This window comes from Acartia tonsa, chromosome 10 (genome assembly GCF_053477335.1).
Source record: "Acartia tonsa isolate MP-2025a chromosome 10, ASM5347733v1, whole genome shotgun sequence".
In the NCBI taxonomy this organism is placed as follows: domain Eukaryota; kingdom Metazoa; phylum Arthropoda; class Copepoda; order Calanoida; family Acartiidae; genus Acartia; species Acartia tonsa.
The window spans coordinates 28,789,398-28,812,389 of record NC_137269.1 but is presented as its reverse complement, the minus strand read 5'-3'; the positions used below and the strand labels follow the sequence as shown (position 1 = coordinate 28,812,389).

General features: G+C 32.1%; 1 protein-coding gene across 3 annotated transcripts in view; it reads left to right on the top strand.

The window, feature by feature from the left end:
* The window catches only part of LOC145329803 (uncharacterized), an 81,236-nt gene that overhangs the window by 26,092 nt on the left and 32,152 nt on the right, over window positions 1-22,992 (top strand). For all 3 annotated transcript variants that reach the window (XM_080174203.1, XM_080174204.1, XM_080174205.1), the window contains exons 6-18: window positions 271-337; window positions 9,005-9,084; window positions 9,637-9,679; window positions 9,983-10,062; window positions 11,195-11,246; window positions 11,496-11,584; window positions 12,052-12,100; window positions 12,690-12,769; window positions 13,724-13,761; window positions 15,945-16,009; window positions 17,896-17,964; window positions 18,275-18,328; window positions 20,113-20,216. In XM_080174203.1, coding sequence (XP_080030329.1) covers window positions 271-337; window positions 9,005-9,084; window positions 9,637-9,679; window positions 9,983-10,062; window positions 11,195-11,246; window positions 11,496-11,584; window positions 12,052-12,100; window positions 12,690-12,769; window positions 13,724-13,761; window positions 15,945-16,009; window positions 17,896-17,964; window positions 18,275-18,328; window positions 20,113-20,216 — 870 coding nt within the window. The remainder of the gene's footprint in view (window positions 1-270; window positions 338-9,004; window positions 9,085-9,636; window positions 9,680-9,982; window positions 10,063-11,194; window positions 11,247-11,495; window positions 11,585-12,051; window positions 12,101-12,689; window positions 12,770-13,723; window positions 13,762-15,944; window positions 16,010-17,895; window positions 17,965-18,274; window positions 18,329-20,112; window positions 20,217-22,992) is intronic.

Here is a 22,992-nt window from a genome sequence, read left to right as displayed (position 1 = left end):
TTTAGATGGTAATCAGAAAAAAAACCAGATAACATATGATTGAATCCCTTATTTCAAGTGAAGTTATTTTAATATGTTTTAAAGCAAATCTTTAACCTTATGAATTTAACTATTTATACCTGGCTTTCATATAAATGAAGTAAAAAAACTGCACTTTTTTACTAAATAATGTTTATTTCTTTATTAATATTGTATTCAGATTGTTCCTACACTAAATTGCTATTGGTCCATCTACTATTTGTATTTTGTACTATTTTGTATTTGTTTTAGGGTTGTTCGAGGTACAAGCTGTGATACAAGTGAAGTGAGTAGGCTTAGTAGTGCTGCTAGTAGACAGGTATATAGTTATATCTATATATAGTTCAAGGTATAATCTGTGATACAAGTGAGTAGGCTTAGTAGTGCTGCTAGTAGACAGGTATACAGGTATATCTATATATATATAGTTCCAGGTATAATATGTGATACAGTGAAGTGAGTAGGCTTAGCAGTGCTGCTAGCAGACAGGTATATAGTTATATCTATATATAGTTCAAGGTATAATCTGTGATACAAGTGAGTAGGCTTAGTAGTGCTGCTAGTAGACAGGTATAAAGTTATATCTATATATAGTTCCAGGTATAATCTGTGATACAAGTGAGTAGGCTAAGTAGTGCTGCTAGTAGACAGGTATATAGTTATATCTATATATAGTTCCAGGTATAATCTGTGATACAAGTGAGTAGGCTTAGTAGTGCTGCTAGTAGACAGGTATATAGTTATATCTATATATAGTTCCAGATATAATCTGTGATACAAGTGAGTAGGCTTAGTAGTGCTGCTAGTAGACAGGTATATAGTTATATCTATATATAGTTCCAGGTATAATCTGTGATACAAGTGAGTAGGCTTAGTAGTGCTGCTAGTAGACAGGTATATTGTTATATCTATATATAGTTCCAGGTATAATCTGTGATACAAGTGAGTAGGCTTAGTAGTGCTGCTAGTAGACAGGTATATAGTTATATCTATATATAGTTCCAGATATAATCTGTGATACAAGTGAGTAGGCTTAGTAGTGCTGCTAGTAGACAGGTATATAGTTATATCTATATATAGTTCCAGGTATAATCTGTGATACAAGTGAGTAGGCTTAGTAGTGCTGCTAGTAGACAGGTATATAATTATATCTATATATAGTTCAAGGTATAATCTGTGATACAAGTGAGTAGGCTTAGTAGTGCTGCTAGTAGACAGGTATATAGTTATATCTATAAATAGTTCCAGATATAATCTGTGATACAAGTGAGTAGGCTAAGTAGTGCTGCTAGCAGACAGGTATATAGTTATATCTATATATAGTTCCAGGTATAATCTGTGATACAAGTGAGTAGGCTTAGTAGTGCTGCTAGTAGACAGGTATATAGTTATATCTATATATAGTTCCAGGTATAATCTGTGATACAAGTGAGTAGGCTTAGTAGTGCTGCTAGTAGACAGGTATATAGTTATATCTATATATAGTTCCAGATATAATCTGTGATACAAGTGAGTAGGCTTAGTAGTGCTGCTAGTAGACAGGTATATAGTTATATCTATAAATAGTTCCAGATATAATCTGTGATACAAGTGAGTAGGCTAAGTAGTGCTGCTAGCAGACAGGTATATAGTTATATCTATATATAGTTCTAGGTATAATCTGTGATACAAGTGAGTAGGCTTAGTAATGCCGCGACCGTGGCTCAACACGTAGCGCATCCGCTCGTCGTCGGGAAGGTGTTAGGTTCGAACTAAAGACGTTAAAAATGGTTCCCACTGCTACTATGTCAGATGCGCGACGTAAATAGTTAGAGTGGGGGGAATGCCTTGGCCCAAAACAGGCGCAACTCGTTACCATGCACAGTTAGGACTTCTCAGACAAAGGTCGTGCATCACAGAGAGTTGGTTGTCTGTAATGTACTGTACCACGGGTATGAGGTGAAGGACCAAGAGTCTGGCCTTGAGTTGACAAGTTGACTGTTCAGTCCAGGTGCAACTCACCCATACGACATTAGCATTAGCAACTTGGGTTCTTTAAATATTGATTACAAGGGCGATCAAGCACAATGTAGATAAGTAAAGTATCTCTACAAAAAAAAAAAAAATATATATAGTTCAAGGTATAATCTGTGATACAAGTGAGTAGGCTTAGTAGTGCTGCTAGCAGACAGGTATATAATTATATCTATATATAGTTCAAGGTATAATCTGTGATACAAGAGAGTAGGCTTAGTAGTGCTGCTAGTAGACAGGTATAAAGTTATATCTATATATAGTTCCAGATATAATCTGTGATACAAGTGAGTAGGCTTAGTAGTGCTGCTAGTAGACAGGTATATAATTATATCTATATATAGTTCAAGGTATAATCTGTGATACAAGTGAGTAGGCTTAGTAGTGCTGCTAGTAGACAGGTATATAATTATATCTATATATAGTTCAAGGTATAATCTGTGATACAAGTGAGTAGGCTTAGTAGTGCTGCTAGTAGACAGGTATATAGTTATATCTATAAATAGTTCCAGGTATAATCTGTGATACAAGTGAGTAGGCTTAGTAGTGCTGCTAGTAGACAGGTATATAGTTATATCTATATATAGTTCCAGGTATAATCTGTGATACAAGTGAGTAGGCTTAGTAGTGCTGCTAGTAGACAGGTATATAGTTATATCTATATATAGTTCCAGGTATAATCTGTGATACAAGTGAGTAGGCTTAGTAGTGCTGCTAGCAGACAGGTATATAATTATATCTATATATAGTTCCAGGTATAATCTGTGATACAAGTGAGTAGGCTTAGTAGTGCTGCTAGTAGACAGGTATATAGTTATATCTATATATAGTTCCAGGTATAATCTGTGATACAAGTGAGTAGGCTTAGTAGTGCTGCTAGCAGACAGGTATATAATTATATCTATATATAGTTCAAGGTATAATCTGTGATACAAGTGAGTAGGCTTAGTAGTGCTGCTAGTAGACAGGTATATAGTTATATCTATATATATACAGCATGACCCTCAAAAAAGTATTTTTAAGCATCTGCAGCCCTTATTTCTCAATGAATTATTAAAAAATGCATATGTCCTTGTTCTCCATAGTATTCCACGTAAGTAGATATAAAAATATTTTTTTTACCTCCATTAACACCGGAGATTTTTAGAGCTAAAGTTTTGAAAAAGTGACTGAGAAAAAGAATTTTTTTTGTTTCTCTTATTTTTTGGATGGTTATATTATGTTTTTCTGGCAACTGAATAATGACACACAAAGAAAAACAAGTTAACTAAATATTTCTTTTTTATTCCACCAAAAAATATAAATTTTTAATGGCAAAAAAAACTACTGAATGAATTGATTATTTGCCAATTTTAGGTTATTTATTAACCCTTATTTATAGAAAAGGATTAATTATGACAGTTGCTCCGCCTACTTTTCTGACATCTCAATTATTTAATAGGGGGTAAATTAAGCTTTTTAGACTAAAAAATCATTATGTTTATTTTTATTTTCTTTATAACTTTTTTGTTATTAAAGTTAGGATTGTGAAACAAAAACAATTTTCCTGCTATATTCATAGAGATTTATTTGGTTTTTTAATCTTAAACAATTTTGCCTAATAAGTAAGTTTTTCAAAATATCATTAAACTAAAAAGACTCAAAAAATATGTGTAAAAAAATGCTTTTTACTCAAAAACTAAATTTTTTATTTCATTTTTGTATAAAGTTTCTGCTAGTAACAAAAATAAAAGGATTTCTAGCTTAATTTTGCTAAAAAAATCGTTTCATGTTAAAAGTTACTTTTTCCTCAGTCACTTTTTCAAAACTTTAGCACTAAAAATCTCCGGTGTTAATGGAGGTAAAAAAAATATTTTTATATCTACTTACGTGGAATACTATAGAGAACAAGGACATATGCATTTTTTAATAATTCATTGAGAAATAAGGGCTGCAGATGCTTAAAAATACTTTTTTGAGGGTCATGCTGTAGTTCCAGGTATAATCTGTGATACAAGTGAGTAGGCTTAGTAGTGCTGCTAGCAGACAGGTATATAATTATATCTATATATAGTTCAAGGTATAATCTGTGATACAAGAGAGTAGGCTTAGTAGTGCTGCTAGTAGACCGGTATATAGTTATATCTATAAATAGTTCCAGATATAATCTGTGATACAAGTGAGTAGGCTTAGTAGTGCTGCTAGTAGACAGGTATATAGTTATATCTATATATAGTTCCAGGTATAATCTGTGATACAAGTGAGGGGGTTTTAAAGGATGGGGGAGGGAGGGGATTATTTTAATATACTTAACAAAAATTTTGGGGTTGTGTGGACGGCAAAATATCAAATACTTTGTTAATGTCAGACCGCCTCTTAATTAAATAACTTAGTATTGGAATAAAATTAACCATAGATAAGTAAGAAATAAAAGGTTCCTTTCACAAAAAACATACATATAATACAAATATAATCATTATCATATCATTCAAAATGTATTTACTGCGTCAATGAGGGCTTAAAAAAGGGCTGGACTGATATTTATAAAATTTTCAGACCTAATTTTAGCCCTAGAAGGGGTTCAGGCTATAGTTGCACTCTACCTTAAAACGTTTTCTTAAATGAAAATTCTATATTAGTTATTTGTCGCATCGTATTATAAACAGCTTTCTGCGGATATACAATGTACAATTATAAAATTAAAACCAGTATTTTAGCCTCGAGGTGCCGCGAATACGATGCTAGACATACAGGGTGCGCCACATAAATCCGGACTTTTTTAAAACGGCCATAGCGCCAAAACTACTTGACCAATCAGGACGTTTGACCCCACTATAAAAAGCTTAGGTAATGACCTTTTTGCCCATGAAAATCTTTGGACGATGGGTGACGTGTACGCCGAGCTGGCCGAGCATATGTTCAACAAGGCAGATTCGAATTGCGCAGATAAATTACAGTGGATTTATGACTTGGGCCTACTAAATCTGACCTCAGCCCATCTGTAGGTGAGATGGACTAATGAATCTTGCTGGAGAGACTAACAGATACCTAGTGAAAACACTAGAAAAGACTAGAGCTCTCTATCCCAGTTGAATTGGCTGTAGTGCTCCGACAAAGTGGATCGTGGTAGATTTTAAGATGTCAAAAACGTCAAAAATCTTGAAAATTTCTCAGTTCTTGACTTCAGGGGCCCATATGGAACCTTGAAACTCGTTTTGGAATATGTATTGCGTTGATAACCCTATCTTAATCTTCATGCCATTTTTAAAAAGGTATAAAACGTTGTTCTAGCTTAACTGTGGCCCAAATGAGAGCCGCCGTGTCAAAGAGTAGCTTTAAAGATGGGTTAATTTGGATCCTGCTGTTACTCACTCCTTAAGGATATGTGGCATACCAGCAGCCCCGATCTTAATCCAATGTACTTTTGAGCCTGGAGCGCCATTAAAGCATGAACCAATAGACGCGCCCATACCAAGAAGACCTCTCTCACTGCTCCTATCATGGAGAACTTCGCCTGCTTGAACAGGGACATGGTGACCAGGGTCGGCGGGCGGTTCAGGGGGCGGGTAGAGGCGATGATTGAGGCTGGCGGCGATTTTATTGAATAATCTAATAGTCATATACCTAGTTTGCTTACCAGTTTTTAAAATTCCATAAAATCTTTAAAATTGACGATTTTATGTTCATTTGTTTAAAAATAAGAAAAAGTCCGGATTTATGTGGCGCACCCTGTAGTTATTTCGTATGGATAAGAACCGGTTCTAATCGGTTTCGAATGAATACGAGAAATGTATTTATGTAAATTGTGTTTATTATGAAAAAAGTTTTTACTTGTGACAACATAATATAATAATAATAATAATTTATTAATGTCTAGTAAAGAGACCAATAGTGATAAATAATGTATATAAAAAAACAAGTAAAACAACCATTGATACAAGCAATTTGTGTCATGCACTTGCTAGCTGTAGTAAAGATTAGATGATAAAATGTATGCCCAAATCAAACTGATTTTTTTTGTTGATGTAAAAGTTATTATAAATCTTTTATATATTTAAATTGTGTGTTATATATGTTAAATTATTTTTCCCCTCTTTAACAAAGGGTTAAAAACAATATAAAATTGGTAAGAAGTGATAACTTTAATCCATAGTAAAGGTATTCTCTCTTAAAATAGTTGAAAACCTGCCTCTGTAAATTATAGCCAATAGCCATATACTTTTATCTAATTATCTGCTGGAATTTGCGTAATCAAAGAACAATGTGAAAAATATAAATAAACACGAGGGAAAGAAATTGTCGTAGAGACACATAACCTAATAATAAATAAGTTATGTTGTCCCAATATAACATATTAGCCAATGAGGCAAATATTGAGAAAGTGGGAGTGTTACAACAAAATAACATATATTTTACTTTTAGCACACAGATATTTATTTAAATTTGTATAAATAACACACCGTGTTCCAGAAAAGCCAAAAAATGACAAAAAATCATAGAGAGTGTATATTTTAAAATTTTGATGAAATTTTATTTAAATAGCAATAAGTATCCATATATCTATTAATATAATGGCGAAATTTTAAATATCTCCATCCTGGCTGGCACAGATGCCAGCAAACCTGGCATGGTCATACAGGTAAAGAGCAAAAATATTTTGTTTGCCTTAAACTAAGCATTTTAAGTTACCAAATACTAAAATATCCTATACTAGTACATACCAATATCAAATTTAAGTGTTTAAGTCAATTTCAGGGTCCAGGTATGATCCTGCAGGTCCTGATCCCTCAGAAATCTTAAAACAGCTCTTGAGACCGCAATTTTTGGCCTGTAGACTTCAAATTTTAAACATAAGCTTTTCTAACAAGTATGTATGACTTACTGAAATCATATGAAAATCTGCCGCCGTTTTCCCGCCGACCGCCGCCGCCAAAATTTATATTTCTAATTTAAAGTTAACATACAGATGAGCATATTTCTTATTTATTTTCTGTGTGTATTTGTAGGGAGGGAGGGGACAATGGGCTTTTTATTATAATTGTCCCCAAATTCACCAAATAGCGTTTTCTTATTTGTAGGCATAACAATTTGCTGGACTTTTATTGAATTTTGATTGGTTGGTTTATTAGTTGAGTGTCCAAATGTTTCAATCACTAATTGTAATTTATAGAAGGGGTAATTTTGTGTATTAGCATTGGGAATGTACATTAATTTCCCGGCCATTGTTTAATCCCTAAAAATCTCTGATATGTAAGACTTTCATTTTATTTTCAATTTACTTGAAAGGAAGCATTTTCTATCTTAAACAATACAAATTCTACTTGTTTTTTTAGATAAGTATGAAAGCACCTTTGGAAAAAGGTTGCTTTATAAAAGGGTGAAGGGAGTAAATAATGCTAACGAATCAAATAAGAATATATATTTGAACTAGGAAACGACATTAAAATTTTTAAACTTCTAGCTTTAATGGGTTCAGATGTGGATATAAGTAGGGCATCCCCCCCCCCCCAATAAAAAGGTAAAATGGTTCAGATAAGAGCCTAGACATTTAGGGATAATCTTTATTTAAAACTTTTCTTTACTTTTAGTTTAAATGAATATGTGTTTTAAATAAGAAGAAAAAAAATTACTTTTATATCTTAAAAAATTGTTATTTTTTGATAGACCCAGTATCTTTAGGGCTTAAAAAAACAAACTTCGCATACTTTCGCATACACAGGGTAAAGTTCTCTGATATTATACATACATTTAATATCACCATGTAAAAGGATTTGCTTGCGCTCTTTTGCGCTTAAGAGATCTGGAACCAAACGTAAAATTTTCATTAGAAGAAAATTGTCTATTTTACAGAAATCGGGTAGGCTAAGAAAACCATCTACAATTACAACAAAAAATGGAGATTTGACTTCTTTTAAAGGCTAAACGTATAAATTATTACATACTGATTCCAAAAATATATAATACTTAAAAATAGCTTTAAAAATAAAGGGTCCACACTGATTTGAAATGTAGTTTAGTTGACCTTAAAATTAGTTGTTAACAATGATGAAAAGGAACTTAATTCCATACCTCAGGTATAATTACACATAAAAGTTTTATTTTTCATAGTAAAGAGCTAATTCTTTCGGCTTTATTTCCAAAAACTTGTGTATATTACTAAACAATTGTTTAAAAGTGTATTTTCCAAAATGTAAAAAACGATTATTTGTCACTCTCTGGAACATAGTGTAACAGGCACACTATCATCAATACAAAAATAAACAGACAAAACATACATACAATACGATAACAAGTTTAAACTTTAGTATATCTCATTAAGAAAAACACTTGAAAAATTATACAGTTGTAGGCTAGCAAGTAAAAGTACGGGGAAAAAGTCAGTAAATTAAGAAAAAAGCTAAACCAAAAGTATTTTATTGTTTTTTTTGTTAGCTATTTTCAGATTTTTTATTTGTCGCAAGAAATACATTATTATAAGATAGAAACTATGTTATTTGTTGGTTTCTAATAGTTTTTTTTAGTTGTAATTTTACAAGTTGATCACAGCCAAATCTATTATGCTATTGTTATATGTAGTACTACCAAAATTATTGGAACTTCAAAAATTATTGTCTTATTTATTAGTAAAGAACCTTCCCAATTAATTATTTATAATCTCTCTTTTTATATCTACTAACGGCTTCGTAAAAGGACCAAGGAAATCTTCAGCAAAAAAAAGGACCAAGGAAATCTTCAGCAAAAAAAATGGGTGGGGAGATTTTTTTATTTTTTGGGGGGTTGGGGGTGTCCCGGCCCCCGAGAAAATAGCCTAAAACCACCACAGGACCAGTAGGTATATTCCCTGAAGAGTAGAATCCGATCTGTTCAGTGGTTATTGAGATTTTAAGGGACAGACGGACAGACAGACGGACGGACAGACATCATTCTACTTTGTATTATAGATTTAGGAAAGATATTTATCTATCTATCTTTATCAATCTATTTTTGTGTTTAGGATAATAGTTTTAGCAGACAAGAAAGTCTGTCTAGCAGATATGATGCTTCTTTTAGCAGACAAGACAGCACTTCCTACAGGCAAGTCTTAACATTTGGACTCATTGCAGAATATAATAGAGGGAAGCTTTGCTAAGGGTCTCAATAAATCAGTCATGCGACGTCATAAAAATGAGGGATGAGATGAGAAATTAGAAAGTAAACCCATTAAAAAGAGATGGATAATCACGTCACATGGCTGAGTTTTTTAGAAACTTTGTATAGCTTCGGCTAGAGGGGGTAATTGTTTGGTAAGTAATACCCTATGACTCCCTACATTTGCAATAAAGGTTACAAAAATTTTGTTTTGTTTTGTTTATGTTTTTTTTATTGCGCTACTAATTTTCATCATGTTTTGTTCATTTTGAACTTTATCATCCGTAATATTGGTCAGCTTTCTGAACCAGTACCCAAAGTTTTAGAAATTAGCAAAAAAAATACCCAAAGATCAAGACAACCAAAAGAATGCATTTTGATTCCATTGTTCTATCACTACACATACCTAATTTCTAAACCAAAAGCATATTTAGACCAACTTGAATTCTTTAAATAACTCTTAATAATTGAATTTTGTATTTTTATATTATTTTTCAGGGGAGATATGTCAATTAGTAGACAAGACAGTACTTCATACAGGAAAATATTCATAAAACAAATAGATAGACATGTATAATGAATAATGATATGAATAAATAGACAGATGGATAAACATATAGATAAATGGATGGACAGACAGATAGATAGCTGGTAAAACAGACAAATAGATAGATATATCTCAACTAGCAAACAAGACAGTACACATACAGGGAAATATTCATATGATAAACAGACCGATGAATAATGATATGAATAAATAGATAGATAAATATTTTTGTCTAATGTTAAGATTTTCAAACTATCGGCTTTACTTACCAATTTTTATTATGAATACATGAATAGGGGCGATACTGATGGGCGCCAGAGCAGAGGAGAAAGTAGACAGAGTGGTCTTCTTAGCTGCAGGCTTGACAGTATCTCCAGGTATATATGTAGATAGATAGAGAGAGGAGAGAGTGACAGAGTGGTCTTCTTAGCTGCAGGCTTGATAGTATCTCCAGGTATATAGATAGATAGATAGTAAGAGTAGAGAAGATAGTATGCAGAGTGGTCTTCTTAGCTGCAGGCTTGATAGTATCTCCAGGTATATAGATAGATAGATAGTCAGAGTAAAGGAGAGAGTAGGCAGAGTGGTCTTCTTAGATGCAGGCTTGATAGTATCTCCAGGTATATAGATAGATAGTCAGAGTAGAGGAGAGAGTATGCAGAGTGGTCTTCTTAGCTGCAGGCTTGATAGTATCTCCAGGTATATAGATAGATAGATAGTCAGAGTAGAAGAGACAGTAGACAGAGTGGTCTTCTTAGCTGCAGGCTTGACAGTATCTCCAGGTATATAGATAGATAGTCAGAGTAGAGGAGAGAGTAGGCAGAGTGGTCATCTTAGCTGCAGTCTTGATAGTATCTCCAGGTATATAGATAGATAGATAGTCAGAGCAGAGGAAAGAGTAGGCAGAGTGGTCTTCTTAGCTGCAGGCTTGATAGTATCTCCAGGTATACAGATAGATAGATAGTCAGAGCAGAGGAAAGAGTAGGCAGAGTGGTCTTCTTAGCTGCAGGCTTGATAGTATCTCCAGGTATATAGATAGATAGATAGTCAGAGCAGATGAGAGAGTAGGCAGAGTGGTCTTCTTAGCTGCAGGCTTGATAGTATCTCCAGGTATATAGATAGATAGATAGTCAGAGCAGAGGAAAGAGTAGGCAGAGTGGTCTTCTTAGCTGCAGGCTTGATAGTATCTCCAGGTATATAGATAGATAGATAGTCAGAGCAGAGGAGAGAGTAGGCAGAGTGGTCTTCTTAGCTGCAGGCTTGATAGTATCTCCAGGTATATAGATAGATAGATAGTCAGAGCAGAGGAGAGAGTAGGCAGAGTGGTCTTCTTAGCTGCAGGCTTGATAGTATCTCCAGGTATATAGATAGATAGATAGTCAGAGCAGAGGAAAGAGTAGGCAGAGTGGTCTTCTTAGCTGCAGGCTTGATAGTATCTCCAGGTATACAGATAGATAGATATAAACTTATATTTCAATATTTTTTTATTACTATTTAAAATTTATTTAGACAAAATTCGAGTGTTATTGATGAAAGTCCATCTGTAGCTGTCAAGAATCAGGTTATTTTTTTTATTAAATTAGATACATTTCTTTATTTTTACTTACAGATCGACCTAAAAGGCCTTTAGGGACACTTAAAAAAATTAAAACTGTCTAGACGCGGGTGGAGGGTGAAAATATCGTCTCCCAAAAGCATTCCTGTAAAGAATCTTATCAGATTCCTATTTGCGAAGACTTTCATTAAAAATGAACAAAATGGTATTGTTCTAAATTTTGATAATTACAAATGATTTCGCACATTTTTGCAGAGTTGGAGAAGAGCTTCGGTGAAGGATTGGTCAAACAGAAAATCAAGTTCTTACTTCATGTCTTTTTCTGGTTCTATGTGGGATAATAGGTAGATAGATGGACAGATAGATAGGTACCAAGATAGAAAGAATGGTAGAAAAAAAAGAAAAAAATAATCAACAGAAAATCAAGTTCTTACTATATTTTTCTGGTTCTATGAGGGATAATAGGTAGATAAATAGACAGATAAATAGGTAGACATATAGATAGATAGCTTGGTACGAAGATTGTAAGGAGGCATGTAGATAGGTACCAAGATAAAAATGTAAATACTAAAAAGGTTGAAAATCAAAAAGAAATTATCAACAGAAAAAAAATATATCTTAATTTGAACTATTAAGATTATAAATTTTTAACCTTAATAATTATCTATCTATTTATCCATGAAACAAATTAGCTATCCATCTACCTTTCCATCTTTCATATTATCTATCTTTCTATCTATTTACCTAATAACTATCTATTTATCAATGCAACCAATAATTTATCCATCACACTATGTAGCTATCTATCTAGACTGGAAAGATGCCAGGCCTGGGATACCAGACTAGAACGAATGCCAGGACCGTGGTTGCCGTTACATAATATTTTACAATTCCTTAATATTTTTGATAAATATACAAACTTAATATGATAAATTTACACAAATGTATGTACATTAAAAAAATTGCCGTTTTATATTTGACTTTTGAAACTGAAAGAATTTATTTTGAATTATTTAGGTATTTCTATACAGTGTTAATTAAGTGACAGGGTGCATGAGTGTCTGTCTGTCTATTTAATCTTTTTTTTATTATTGTCAATATGTTTGTGACTTAAATTTAATGATTGTGGTTTGTATGTCCTTCCATTTAAGCAAGTATCTGGCTGTCCGTATGTACGTCTGTTCTTTTTGGCACTTAGCTTATATAAAAGCGAAGCTACTCTATAATTTACTTTGTATCTCCGTCCGTCAATCCGTCATTCCGTCCGTAACGCTATGGGGTAAATGGGAGTTTCTCAGTTGCTATTTAGCAAGACCTCTGATTTTTCTAACCAATATTTCCATCAGTATTCATATACATCTTCATATGATTTACATTTAGCGATAGCGCTACGGGTATAATTTATGTTTAAAAGGCTTACATTATGGCAACTATGATTAAACTTTAGGATCAGCTTTACGACAATCCTACTCTCATATGCGACACTCCACAGACATTCTTGATACGCTAGAGAACTCCAAACCAACTAAGTAAGTTATTCGAATAGATAGCATCAAAGATTTTACCTAACAAGGATGACAACATCCATAAAAGTAAAGCTCTGAAACGGTAGGACAAACGATTCATTACACTTGTAGAGTGTCAGAACACTGAATGATCAGAATATAAATGTATTAAAGTCAAAACTAAATTGAAAGTAAATTTGTTGAAAAACTGCTTAACCACAGGATAATGTTTAAGGACATACTTACATTTTTAGGACGTGATCATAGAAATGCTTTGCTTATTGTATTATAATTTGTTGTCTTAGGAGTCAGTATTACAAAAATCAAATCAGTCTGATTATTTTATCATAAAAAATTATTATTAAAAATCAACATGTTTAAAATGGACATACGGACATTCTGGTATCGATTATAGAGTGGCTACGCTTTCTAAATTGTACCTAACTGTTATAGGTATAATCTAAGTTTGAAATGAAAAGAGCGTTCGGATGGACCGACCCAAATTATAGAAAAGCTTCGCTTTTAAAAATACTTAATTTAAGAAAAAGATTGCATTGCCACTGTAAGCTTTAACGTAGTAAATTATGAAACACCTTTCTGATCATAATAAAAAAACATATTTATTGATTATCCTACATTATAAGGTTAGGCTAGGCAGAGCTCCGAGCTCATGCAATTATTATTGGTCATGAGAGAGAATGAGATAATCAAAATTATTTATACTTACGGAAGACGAAGAAAGTCCCTAAAAAAATCAGTATTTTACGTCATAAAAACGAGGGATTATCCATCTGTTTTCTTTCCCACTCCTCCTCTCCTCATCCCTTATTTTTATGACGTCATTGTGGGACTTTCTTCGTCTTCATACTAATAGTTTATCTTTACAGTTTTTCCACTTTCACTATATCCAGAGTTAATGTAGGTTTGACTAAAACATAGCATTTGATGGATATTAAATAATTTCCCCCCTTATTTTAGGTCGAGATTAGATTTGGTAGAAGAAAATTTATACTTAGGTAATTTTATTTTCCAGTAGCGCTTTAAAACCAATAATATCCGCTGGATTAGGACCAGTTCGCATCCATACTGAAAATCGACCCCTCTGGACTATTTTCATTAGGTGAAACGCTGCCTATAATACGATGCGATAGCTAACTATTATAGACTTCTATAGACTTCATGTTTAACGTTGTCCGTTTGTTCGAAAAATCAAGTTGCCTAAAACTTTAAATTTCTTTTTTTCACAATTTTTACATATTAAAACTGAACTGTTTGAAATTTAATGAACTTTAATTGATTTTATTTAAAAAGATGTTTAAAGGACATAAATTTAAATCTATTCCTTGGATAAATACTGTAATCCAAATAATAAATGATTTTTCAAAGTTTTAATGTAGAAACTAGAATTTAAATCTATCAATTCATACTTCCCTTTTTTAGAAGCGAAGTTAATCTATAATTCACTTTGTCTTTCTGTTCGTCGGTCAGTAACGTTATAAGGGAAAAGTGTTTTTATCAGCTGCTATTTAAGACTGCTGATTTTTCTTTTAAATATAACCCTTAAAATAAATCAACCAGTATATAACTTATTTAGTTCTTCGGTTTGTTGGGCATGACACAAATTAAATAAATATATTCTTATGCAAAGTTTGTTTATATTTTGTCTTCTCCATTTTTTTATGACCATTTGCTTATATCTCGATTTGGCTTTGCTTCTCATGGATGTTGTCATCCTTGTTTTTATTTTACGGCCATTTCTCTGCTATTTTGCATATAATCAGAATATGAATAGGTTTATACAAATAGATTTCTACATTTTTCAATGGAAAAGAAAACTCTTTAAGATAAGGATTTAGATATCTTCTATTCTGTCCTGAGAAAAAAGAAAAGTGTTCTTACGTTGAAGCTAATTAAGAGGTTTGATTCTTTGATATGAAGATAATGTAGAAGTGTCTTTTTCTCGAGTTTTAAGAAGAAACACGTCCATGTTTCTTTACAATAAAGCTTTGCTTGGGTCCAGAGAAGATTTATAAAATGTTTTGTGAAAGATACATACAACTTCCCAAGAGAAATAATCCCTAAATAATTCACTCCCCCTAGTTTTGATGATTTTTGCCGTTGCAAACTAAAGAAGAAGTCGACTTTACCCCTCCCACTTTCTAATTGAGGCCTCTAGGTGAATAGCCTCTAGTTAGTTAATATACACAGGCTATCGATTTTCACAAAACTACTCCCCTTCGCGCCAATATTTTGATTTGTTTTGTTATTTCAGTCAAATAGAAAATATGTTGCCTCACTATATCTTAATATTGGGTTGACCTACCCCTTCTGTCAGATTTCATAGAACCTGCCTTAAATCAATTTCAAGCCTCCAAAATTTAATCGTTCCTGTCGTATACGAAATATTAATGACCAGCTGCTTAATGTGTGTTTAATTTTTTTGCATAAAGTTTTATCTTAAAAATTTTGCGTATTTGTATTTTAGTATTCTCTTTATTTCGTACGGGGAAAAAACCTAACTAAAACCATCAAATATTAGAAGTGGAGCGCAAATGCTATCAAATTTTGTCACAAACGAAAATCTTTTTTATTTTATGATGTACATAAAAATGTTAGCACTTATTTTGAAAGTTTTCACTGAAAGGCCATCAAAGTTGTGTTTATACCTGTTTATACAATTATAGAAAGCAGTAAGGTTTTTGTCTGTAAAGTCCTCCATTTAAGAGAAGCTTTACATATGTCCTGCGAGGATTTTAGGCTATTATATTTTATTAGATATGTCTTTGTTTTGGCCATCAATCTGCCTATTTCTTCCCCTACTTAACAGATGATTTTGTTTATTGTTTTTCGTCCATTGTCTTATCTCTGAAGATGCACAGATATAGCTTACCAAAACAAACCTATCATTATATTAAGAGTAAGCTTTGCTACAAAAAACGATATATCAATTTGATTCTTCATATTTTATACTATGTAAAAAGTTCATATCAATACAATGGATTTATACAGATACATTTGATATCAAATTTGCAAACACATATAGGGAGGGAGAGGACATCTGGCTGTATATTACACTAGTCCTCAAAGTTTTAACATAACTTTTTCTTATTTGATGATTTAACAACTTTGGGGGCCTTTATTGATTTTTGATTGGTTTATTAGTCAATTAATAATATTCTTTAAATATTTTATTTTTTAGGAAACATGGACGCAGCTACGGATGTTTTAACTCTTCAAAGTCATTCTATTTCACATATTATAACAGTAAGATTTTCTTTTTATTAATCCATTATACCAATTCTAATTATTTAAAAAGTTTAAGTTAAGCTTTACATTGTTGCAATTTAAATTATAGACGTTGCAATTCTTCTTTATTTTAAACATTAATTGCATTTAAATGTCTTCTCAATTTTTAGTGCTTTCCCTTGGGCGAGCAATAATCCACTCCCCCTTATTAAAAATAATAAGTAGGGTGACAAAGTGTCTCAAAAATCAGCCCTTTGACGTCATAAAAATGAGGGAGATGAGAGGAAATTGAGAAGTGGGAAAGAATACCCCTAAAAATAGATGGATAGTGCCTCATATTTATGACCCCACATGGCTGATTTTTACAGACACTTTGTCCCACTACAAAATGATGATAAGAGGTAAGGGGGGATATTTCTTTCTTTATGCCTAACGTCTGTGGAATGCCGTAACGTTACCGATGCCCTAACTCTGCGTGGCTACCCTTTATTTATAACCTACATAATGTAAAACACAAAAACATCAAAATCTCGCCGCCCCCTTTTGAGGAAACCGCCCAATTTGAAATTACTAATTTTTAACGAAGTAATGGGGACTGTTCAACCAACACATACCCTACAACCCCCTCAAATTTAATTTAGGAAAGGGGAGGTGTCACAAATTCTTATATGAGTTTATAATTATCATTGTGCTTCGCACACCCCTTTGCTAAAATCTTGTGCACGCCACAGTGTGTTTTTCTAGGTATGTTTCCCCTGGGGTAAATATAAATGAAAGTTATAATACACAAATCTCTCGAGTCTTCTAAACTTAATTGAAAATTTGACACATTTTAGTACAGTTGGGACATGGCAGGGCATACAAATTTCTTTCTTTTTAGTAGCGAAGGTATATCGAGCTGCTTTCTATTTTATTTGTATTTCTTTTTTTATAACTATCTATCTAAGTCTATCTAAGTCTCTTCTGCCTGTTTATCTACTTGTCATCTTACTTAATATTACCTAGAATATAATCTCTATATAATATTATATATCTATGTATCTAGGTTGATAGTGTACCCCTCCCTAGAAAGATATGTTCATTATTACCTAGAATATAATCTTTGTATAATAATATATCTATGTATCTAGGTTGATAGTGTACCCCTCCCTAGAAAGATATGTTCATTATTACCTAGAATATAATCTCTATATAATAATATATATCTATGTATCTAGGTTGATAGTGTACCCCTCCCTAGAAAGATATGTTTATATTACCTAGAAAATAATCTCTATATAATAATATATATCTATGTATCTAGGTTGATAGTGTACCCCTCCCTAGAAAGATATGTTAATTATTACCTAGAATATAATCTTTGTATAATAATATATCTATGTATCTAGGTTGATAGTGTACCCCTCCCTAGAAAGATATGTTCATTATTACCTAGAATATAATCGCTATATAATAATATATATCTATGTATCTAGGTTGATAGTGTACCCCTCCCTAGAAAGATATGTTTATTATTACCTAGAATATAATCTTTGTATAATAATATATCTATGTATCTAGGTTGATAGTGTACCCCTCCCTAGAAAGATATGTTTATATTACCTAGAAAATAATCTCTATATAATAATATATATCTATGTATCTAGGTTGATAGTGTACCCCTCCCTAGAAAGATATGTTTATATTACCTAGAAAATAATCTCTATATAATAATATATATCTATGTATCTAGGTTGATAGTGTACCCCTCCCTAGAAAGATATGTTAATTATTACCTAGAATAAAATCTTTGTATAATAATATATCTATGTATCTAGGTTGATAGTGTACCCCTCCCTAGAAAGATATGTTCATTATTACCTAGAATATAATCGCTATATAATGATATATATTTATGTATCTAGGTTGATAGTGTACCCCTCCCTAGAAAGATATGTTCATTATTACCTAGAATAAAATCTTTATATATACAGGTAAACTTTTATAATACTACTTAAATAAAATAAGCACTTCTCTACAGTATACAAAGCTTAATTTTGTAAAAGTCGATTTAACTTTTATTTATCTGAAAAACTTAAAGCATATTAATGATGAAATGAAATAAAAAAAGAATAAGGAACCATTAAAGTGTGGTCTCTTCCTCCAAAGTGATAGGGAGAAGCCACTAGTACACTAGTAATTGTTTTATATAAAATGTATATTAAAGTAAGGTCGAACACTAATAATAAAATTAAATCTAGTATGCTTAATCTGGTATGCTTGCTCATAATATTATCTTATTAGATAACAGATATACCTAGCGAGGACCTGTTGACCCATATACCAAATGCTTTAGAGGTAATTATAAATTTAGTTATTATATTTTTGAATAGCCAAGCCAGTTATGCTACAAATGACATATGTATAATAAACATATATTATTAAATATTTTTGTGATTCTTATTAATTTTCATATCATTATTTAATTTTCTCTTTTTTATGACCACTCAACATCTTCTCTATGTTTTTTTTTATTTTGAGTATGTACTATGTAGGCATTGTTTTATTATTGCGCAAATTTACCACCTTTAACTGTATTAGAGGGTGTAGACCCATGACAAGGAGGAGTAGAGGGTTGCAAGTAGGTGGACTCCTAGGGGGGTGTATTCATCCCCCTTAATTTTGCCAGGGGGTTGAATAAGCTGCTCTTCAGCACGCCTCTGCACCATTTATAATATTTTTCTCCGGAAAATTGCCATTTAAGCAAGTTAATTTTGTTTGGGTTCTTTTTTTTGTGAGGGGTGGGGTTTCCAAGCTTACAAAAAGAAAGCCTCAAATATTGATATGATCAGCAGGTATATTCCCTGAAAAGATACCATTATTCAGCAAAGTTTTGCTTAAAAAATACGAAATATTATTAAAACGTGTTAAAATGAAAAATTATATGTTTTGTCATTTATATTGAATGAAGCATTTCTTCAAACTCCCTAAATTAAAAAAAATATATCTTAGCAAAAAAATTTACATTACATATTTTGAGAAGATTATTTGTCTTAAAACATCTCTTTTATTTCTGCTATCGGAATTGGGGACTAAAAATTATAGAGAGGCATGGGACATTGGACTGTAAATTACACTGGTACCCAAAGTTTTTTTTATTACTACGTTGGTTCAAGAAATTTTGGAACTTTTACTATAATTTGTTGGTTTCAAACTAATAATGTCACAGAAAGGATAATTTAGTTTGTATATATCTTTATCGTCCATGGTCGTATCTCTTAAAATCCCCCCAAAAATGTCCGACTTTGAGTTGGTACAACCGTAATGTAGCTGACTGCCACTCCCCTATAGATTAAAGCAATGCTACAAGATTAGGAATTCAGAAAGCAACGTTGTAATAATTAATTGTGAACCTCTTGAAGAAACATATTCAGTGTTTTATATTTGCTATTTTTATCACTTGATATTACTACAATCTATTAGTCGTAGTTTTGTTAAAATGTCCGTTTTTTTTCTATCTTTAATTTTCACTTTAATTAAGTTTGATAAATTGATATGTTTCTTTATTCATTTTAGTATTGCTTGGCAGCCCCAACTTAGCCTTAAGCTGATTTTAAAAATGGTACAATATGTTGATTTTTTTACGCTTACAGGCGGCTAACGCGCAGCTGCCGAGCCCGACATCTAATAAATGTAATAATATGTTTTTGTATTATATCCTATAATATATAAAAAAATGTCATTAGTAAAGCTACTCTATAGTTTTAAATATTCCTCTGTCTTACCGTCTGTATCCCTGTTTTAAATATTTTTGGGGAAACGTAATATTTTCGGCTCCTATTTGAAATATATAGCAAATATTTTTTGATCAGATCCTCTAAAGCAATTACTCAATAAGCATCAAGTATATAATTTATTTTGTCTGTTGGTTTGTCGATTATGCTACAAAAGACATAAATATATATTAAATTACATAAGGTTTTGTGATTTTATTGTAATTCTATATGTAGTTTATCTATCTCAAAATTTATTTAATTTTCCCTTTTAAAACTTCATGTGAAAAGAGTATTTATTCTTCCTTTTATCTATGCTATAGTTATTGTTGATGTTACACTGCTTATAACATAATTATCTTGTTTTAGTTTATAGAGACTGGGGTTAGTAACGGAGTCGTTCTTGTTCATTGTTTCTATGGGAAAAGTAGATCAGCAACAATTGTTCTGGCATATCTTATGCAGAAACATAGGTAAGTTAAGTAGATAGATATATAGATAAATAGATAGATAGATTGTCCATTGTTTCTATGAGAAAAGTAGATCAGCAACAAATGTTCTGGCATATCTTATGCAGAAACATAGGTAAGTAGGTAGATAGATAGATGGATTTATGTATTATTTGATAAATAGATTAAAATGATATAGTCTATGCATAAATAAGGATAGATGAATACATGCATAAATAGGTGGTAATGATTAATGTATAGGTATTAAGATGGATAGTTGGTTGGATTGATAGAAGATGTAGGTAGATGGGTGGATAGATAAAGATTAAGGAATTGATAAATAGATGTATGGATGAAAGGACAGATAGATAGATGGATAGATAAATAGATAAGTATATACTTAAAGATAGAATGATTGATTGATAGATAGATAGATGAATGAAAGGATTGATCATGAATAGATAGATAGATTATTAGATAGATTGCCAAATAAATAGAAAAAAATAAACACATCAGCTATTAAAATTATATAAAGTAGTAAGCTGTTTGTCTGTGAACTTGTATTAAAATGGGGGGAGGTCAACTACTTAAGTGGCCCTAGAGGCTTCTAGGGGCGTAGTCTCTAGTAACATATATAGAAAATATACAAAATTGCATAATATCAGTAAAGTCAAACAATTAAAGAACTTTCAGTAGCTCTGATTGACTTTCAGTGTTACATTTACATTAACTACTTAGTTTATAACTGATTTAGATAGATGGATGTATTAGGTAGATAAGATATATTGATAGAAAGCTATTTAGATAAGCATGATGCCTATCAGTAATAAACTTTGTTTTTTGGCTGAAGCTTAAGATCTCAATAACTACTGAAATGATAAAGTCCTTTATTTTAGGGAAGCTTAATAAAGGTCTAGGGATGATTTTAGGGTATTCTATTTTTAGATTTCAGCCTCTAGATGGTTTAAGGATATATTTATGCCTTCCTTAAAAGCAGATCCTCTAGATGCTAGGGACGCAGCCGATAGTATATGATGACAAAATAAACATAGTAGTTTAGTTTAGTTCATAAAGATAGATAAATACATCTATAATACAAAGTAGCTTGATGTCTGTCCGTCTGAAGCTTAAGATCTCGGTGACCACTGAACCGATCGGATTCTACTCTTCAGGGTATATACCTATTGGTTCTGTGGTGGTTTTAAGCTATTTTCTTTGGGGGTGGGACACCCCCAACCCCCCCCCAAAAAACCTTAAAAAAATTGGGGGGGGGGGGTATGGTTCGGGGCACCCGAAATTTTTTTTTATTTTTTTTAAAACTACCTCATGGGGCAAAGCTCCTAGAGGCTAGGGGCGAATCCGCTAAATAAAAAAAGTAAAAAGATGTGAGCATCTCATAGACTAGATATAATGGATTTATTATTACTTGGATCGTAGACCAGATTTTCATGTCCTATGATGAAGTGAACTCTGTAGCAGGCTAAAACAACGATCTCCTCAATCCCCTCCCCTCCTTTTAGATAAATGCGAGGGGATATTGCAACCTGTATTGACGACAATTTTTCTCCTGTCATAATATCCACGTATATTCTACATCTATTCTGAAGATACACTTGTTAAACTTTCCCACTTAACACTCAAAAGTTAGGTTCACGCCAGCAATCTTAAGGGATAAGACAATGGAGATATATTGATGTACTTTACCAATGATAGTAAACAATATTATTCCCTCTGTAAATTAACATTGAAAAGATTTGACAATGCTAATTTCAACCAACCAATTAAGATTGAATAAGAGTTTCTCAAGTTTTACCTCAATCCTAAGGTTTAGGTATTTGTGCCTTTTCAAATTCTTACTTTTTTACAATAAATAAAGAGATAGAAAGATATATGTACAGTTGAAAAAAAAGCTTTTCTACAATTAGGGTTAATCCGTGGTTTGATAGTCTGATTGTTGATTTATGTATTTTAGAATCATCCTTTAGATTTTAAACTTTACATGATGATTCCTGAAACTGTTGGGTACTATTTAGAACACGTAGCAAATCTTTCATACTTTGAATAAAGGTTTTGTTTTTTGTTGATATTTTGACTTAAATTTTTAAAATTTGTTAGAGAAAAAATCTATTTCACATAGAAACCGAGTTAAAAATACGGAGCTGTTTTTTTCTCATTTATCCCGAGAATGACAGATACGCCTCTAATGCAAGGTAAAAAGAAGCATCGCCAATGCAAGATAATCCTAGAAATACTGTTTAAATTTATCCTATTATATGAAGTAGTAACATTTTTTGGTCCGTAGCGAAGGATCTCGATAACCGCTGAACCGATATGGTTCTTCTTTTGAGTGAAGCTTCTTATAGATCCAGGGAAGGTTTTAAACTATTTAAACTCCACCCTCTAAATAAAAAAATACCCCCCCCAAAAAATTGTTTCTTCTTTTTCTTTTTAAATTCAAATTAAAAATTGGCCAGTCAACTTTTCCCCCTCCCACATTAACAGCTCCTACAGGCTTCTAGGGGCGAAGCCGCTAGTAAAAATTACAAAGTGTTAAGGCAAATAAAAGTGTTTTAAAAGATCAAAAGGTTTTCCTTTAAAAGTTTGAATACCCTTCTCTATGCTATTCTGTGTAGCGAAGATCTTCTTTACGTAAAGTTTTATTAATAAAATTGTAAATTATTTTTAAGAGGAGTTGACCTTATTAATCTTAAATTATAGTCAGCCATTCTTCTAATTGATTTGTATTCTATTTGAAATGATGTATTTTCCAGAATGGCTTTGAAACTGATTATTATCCACT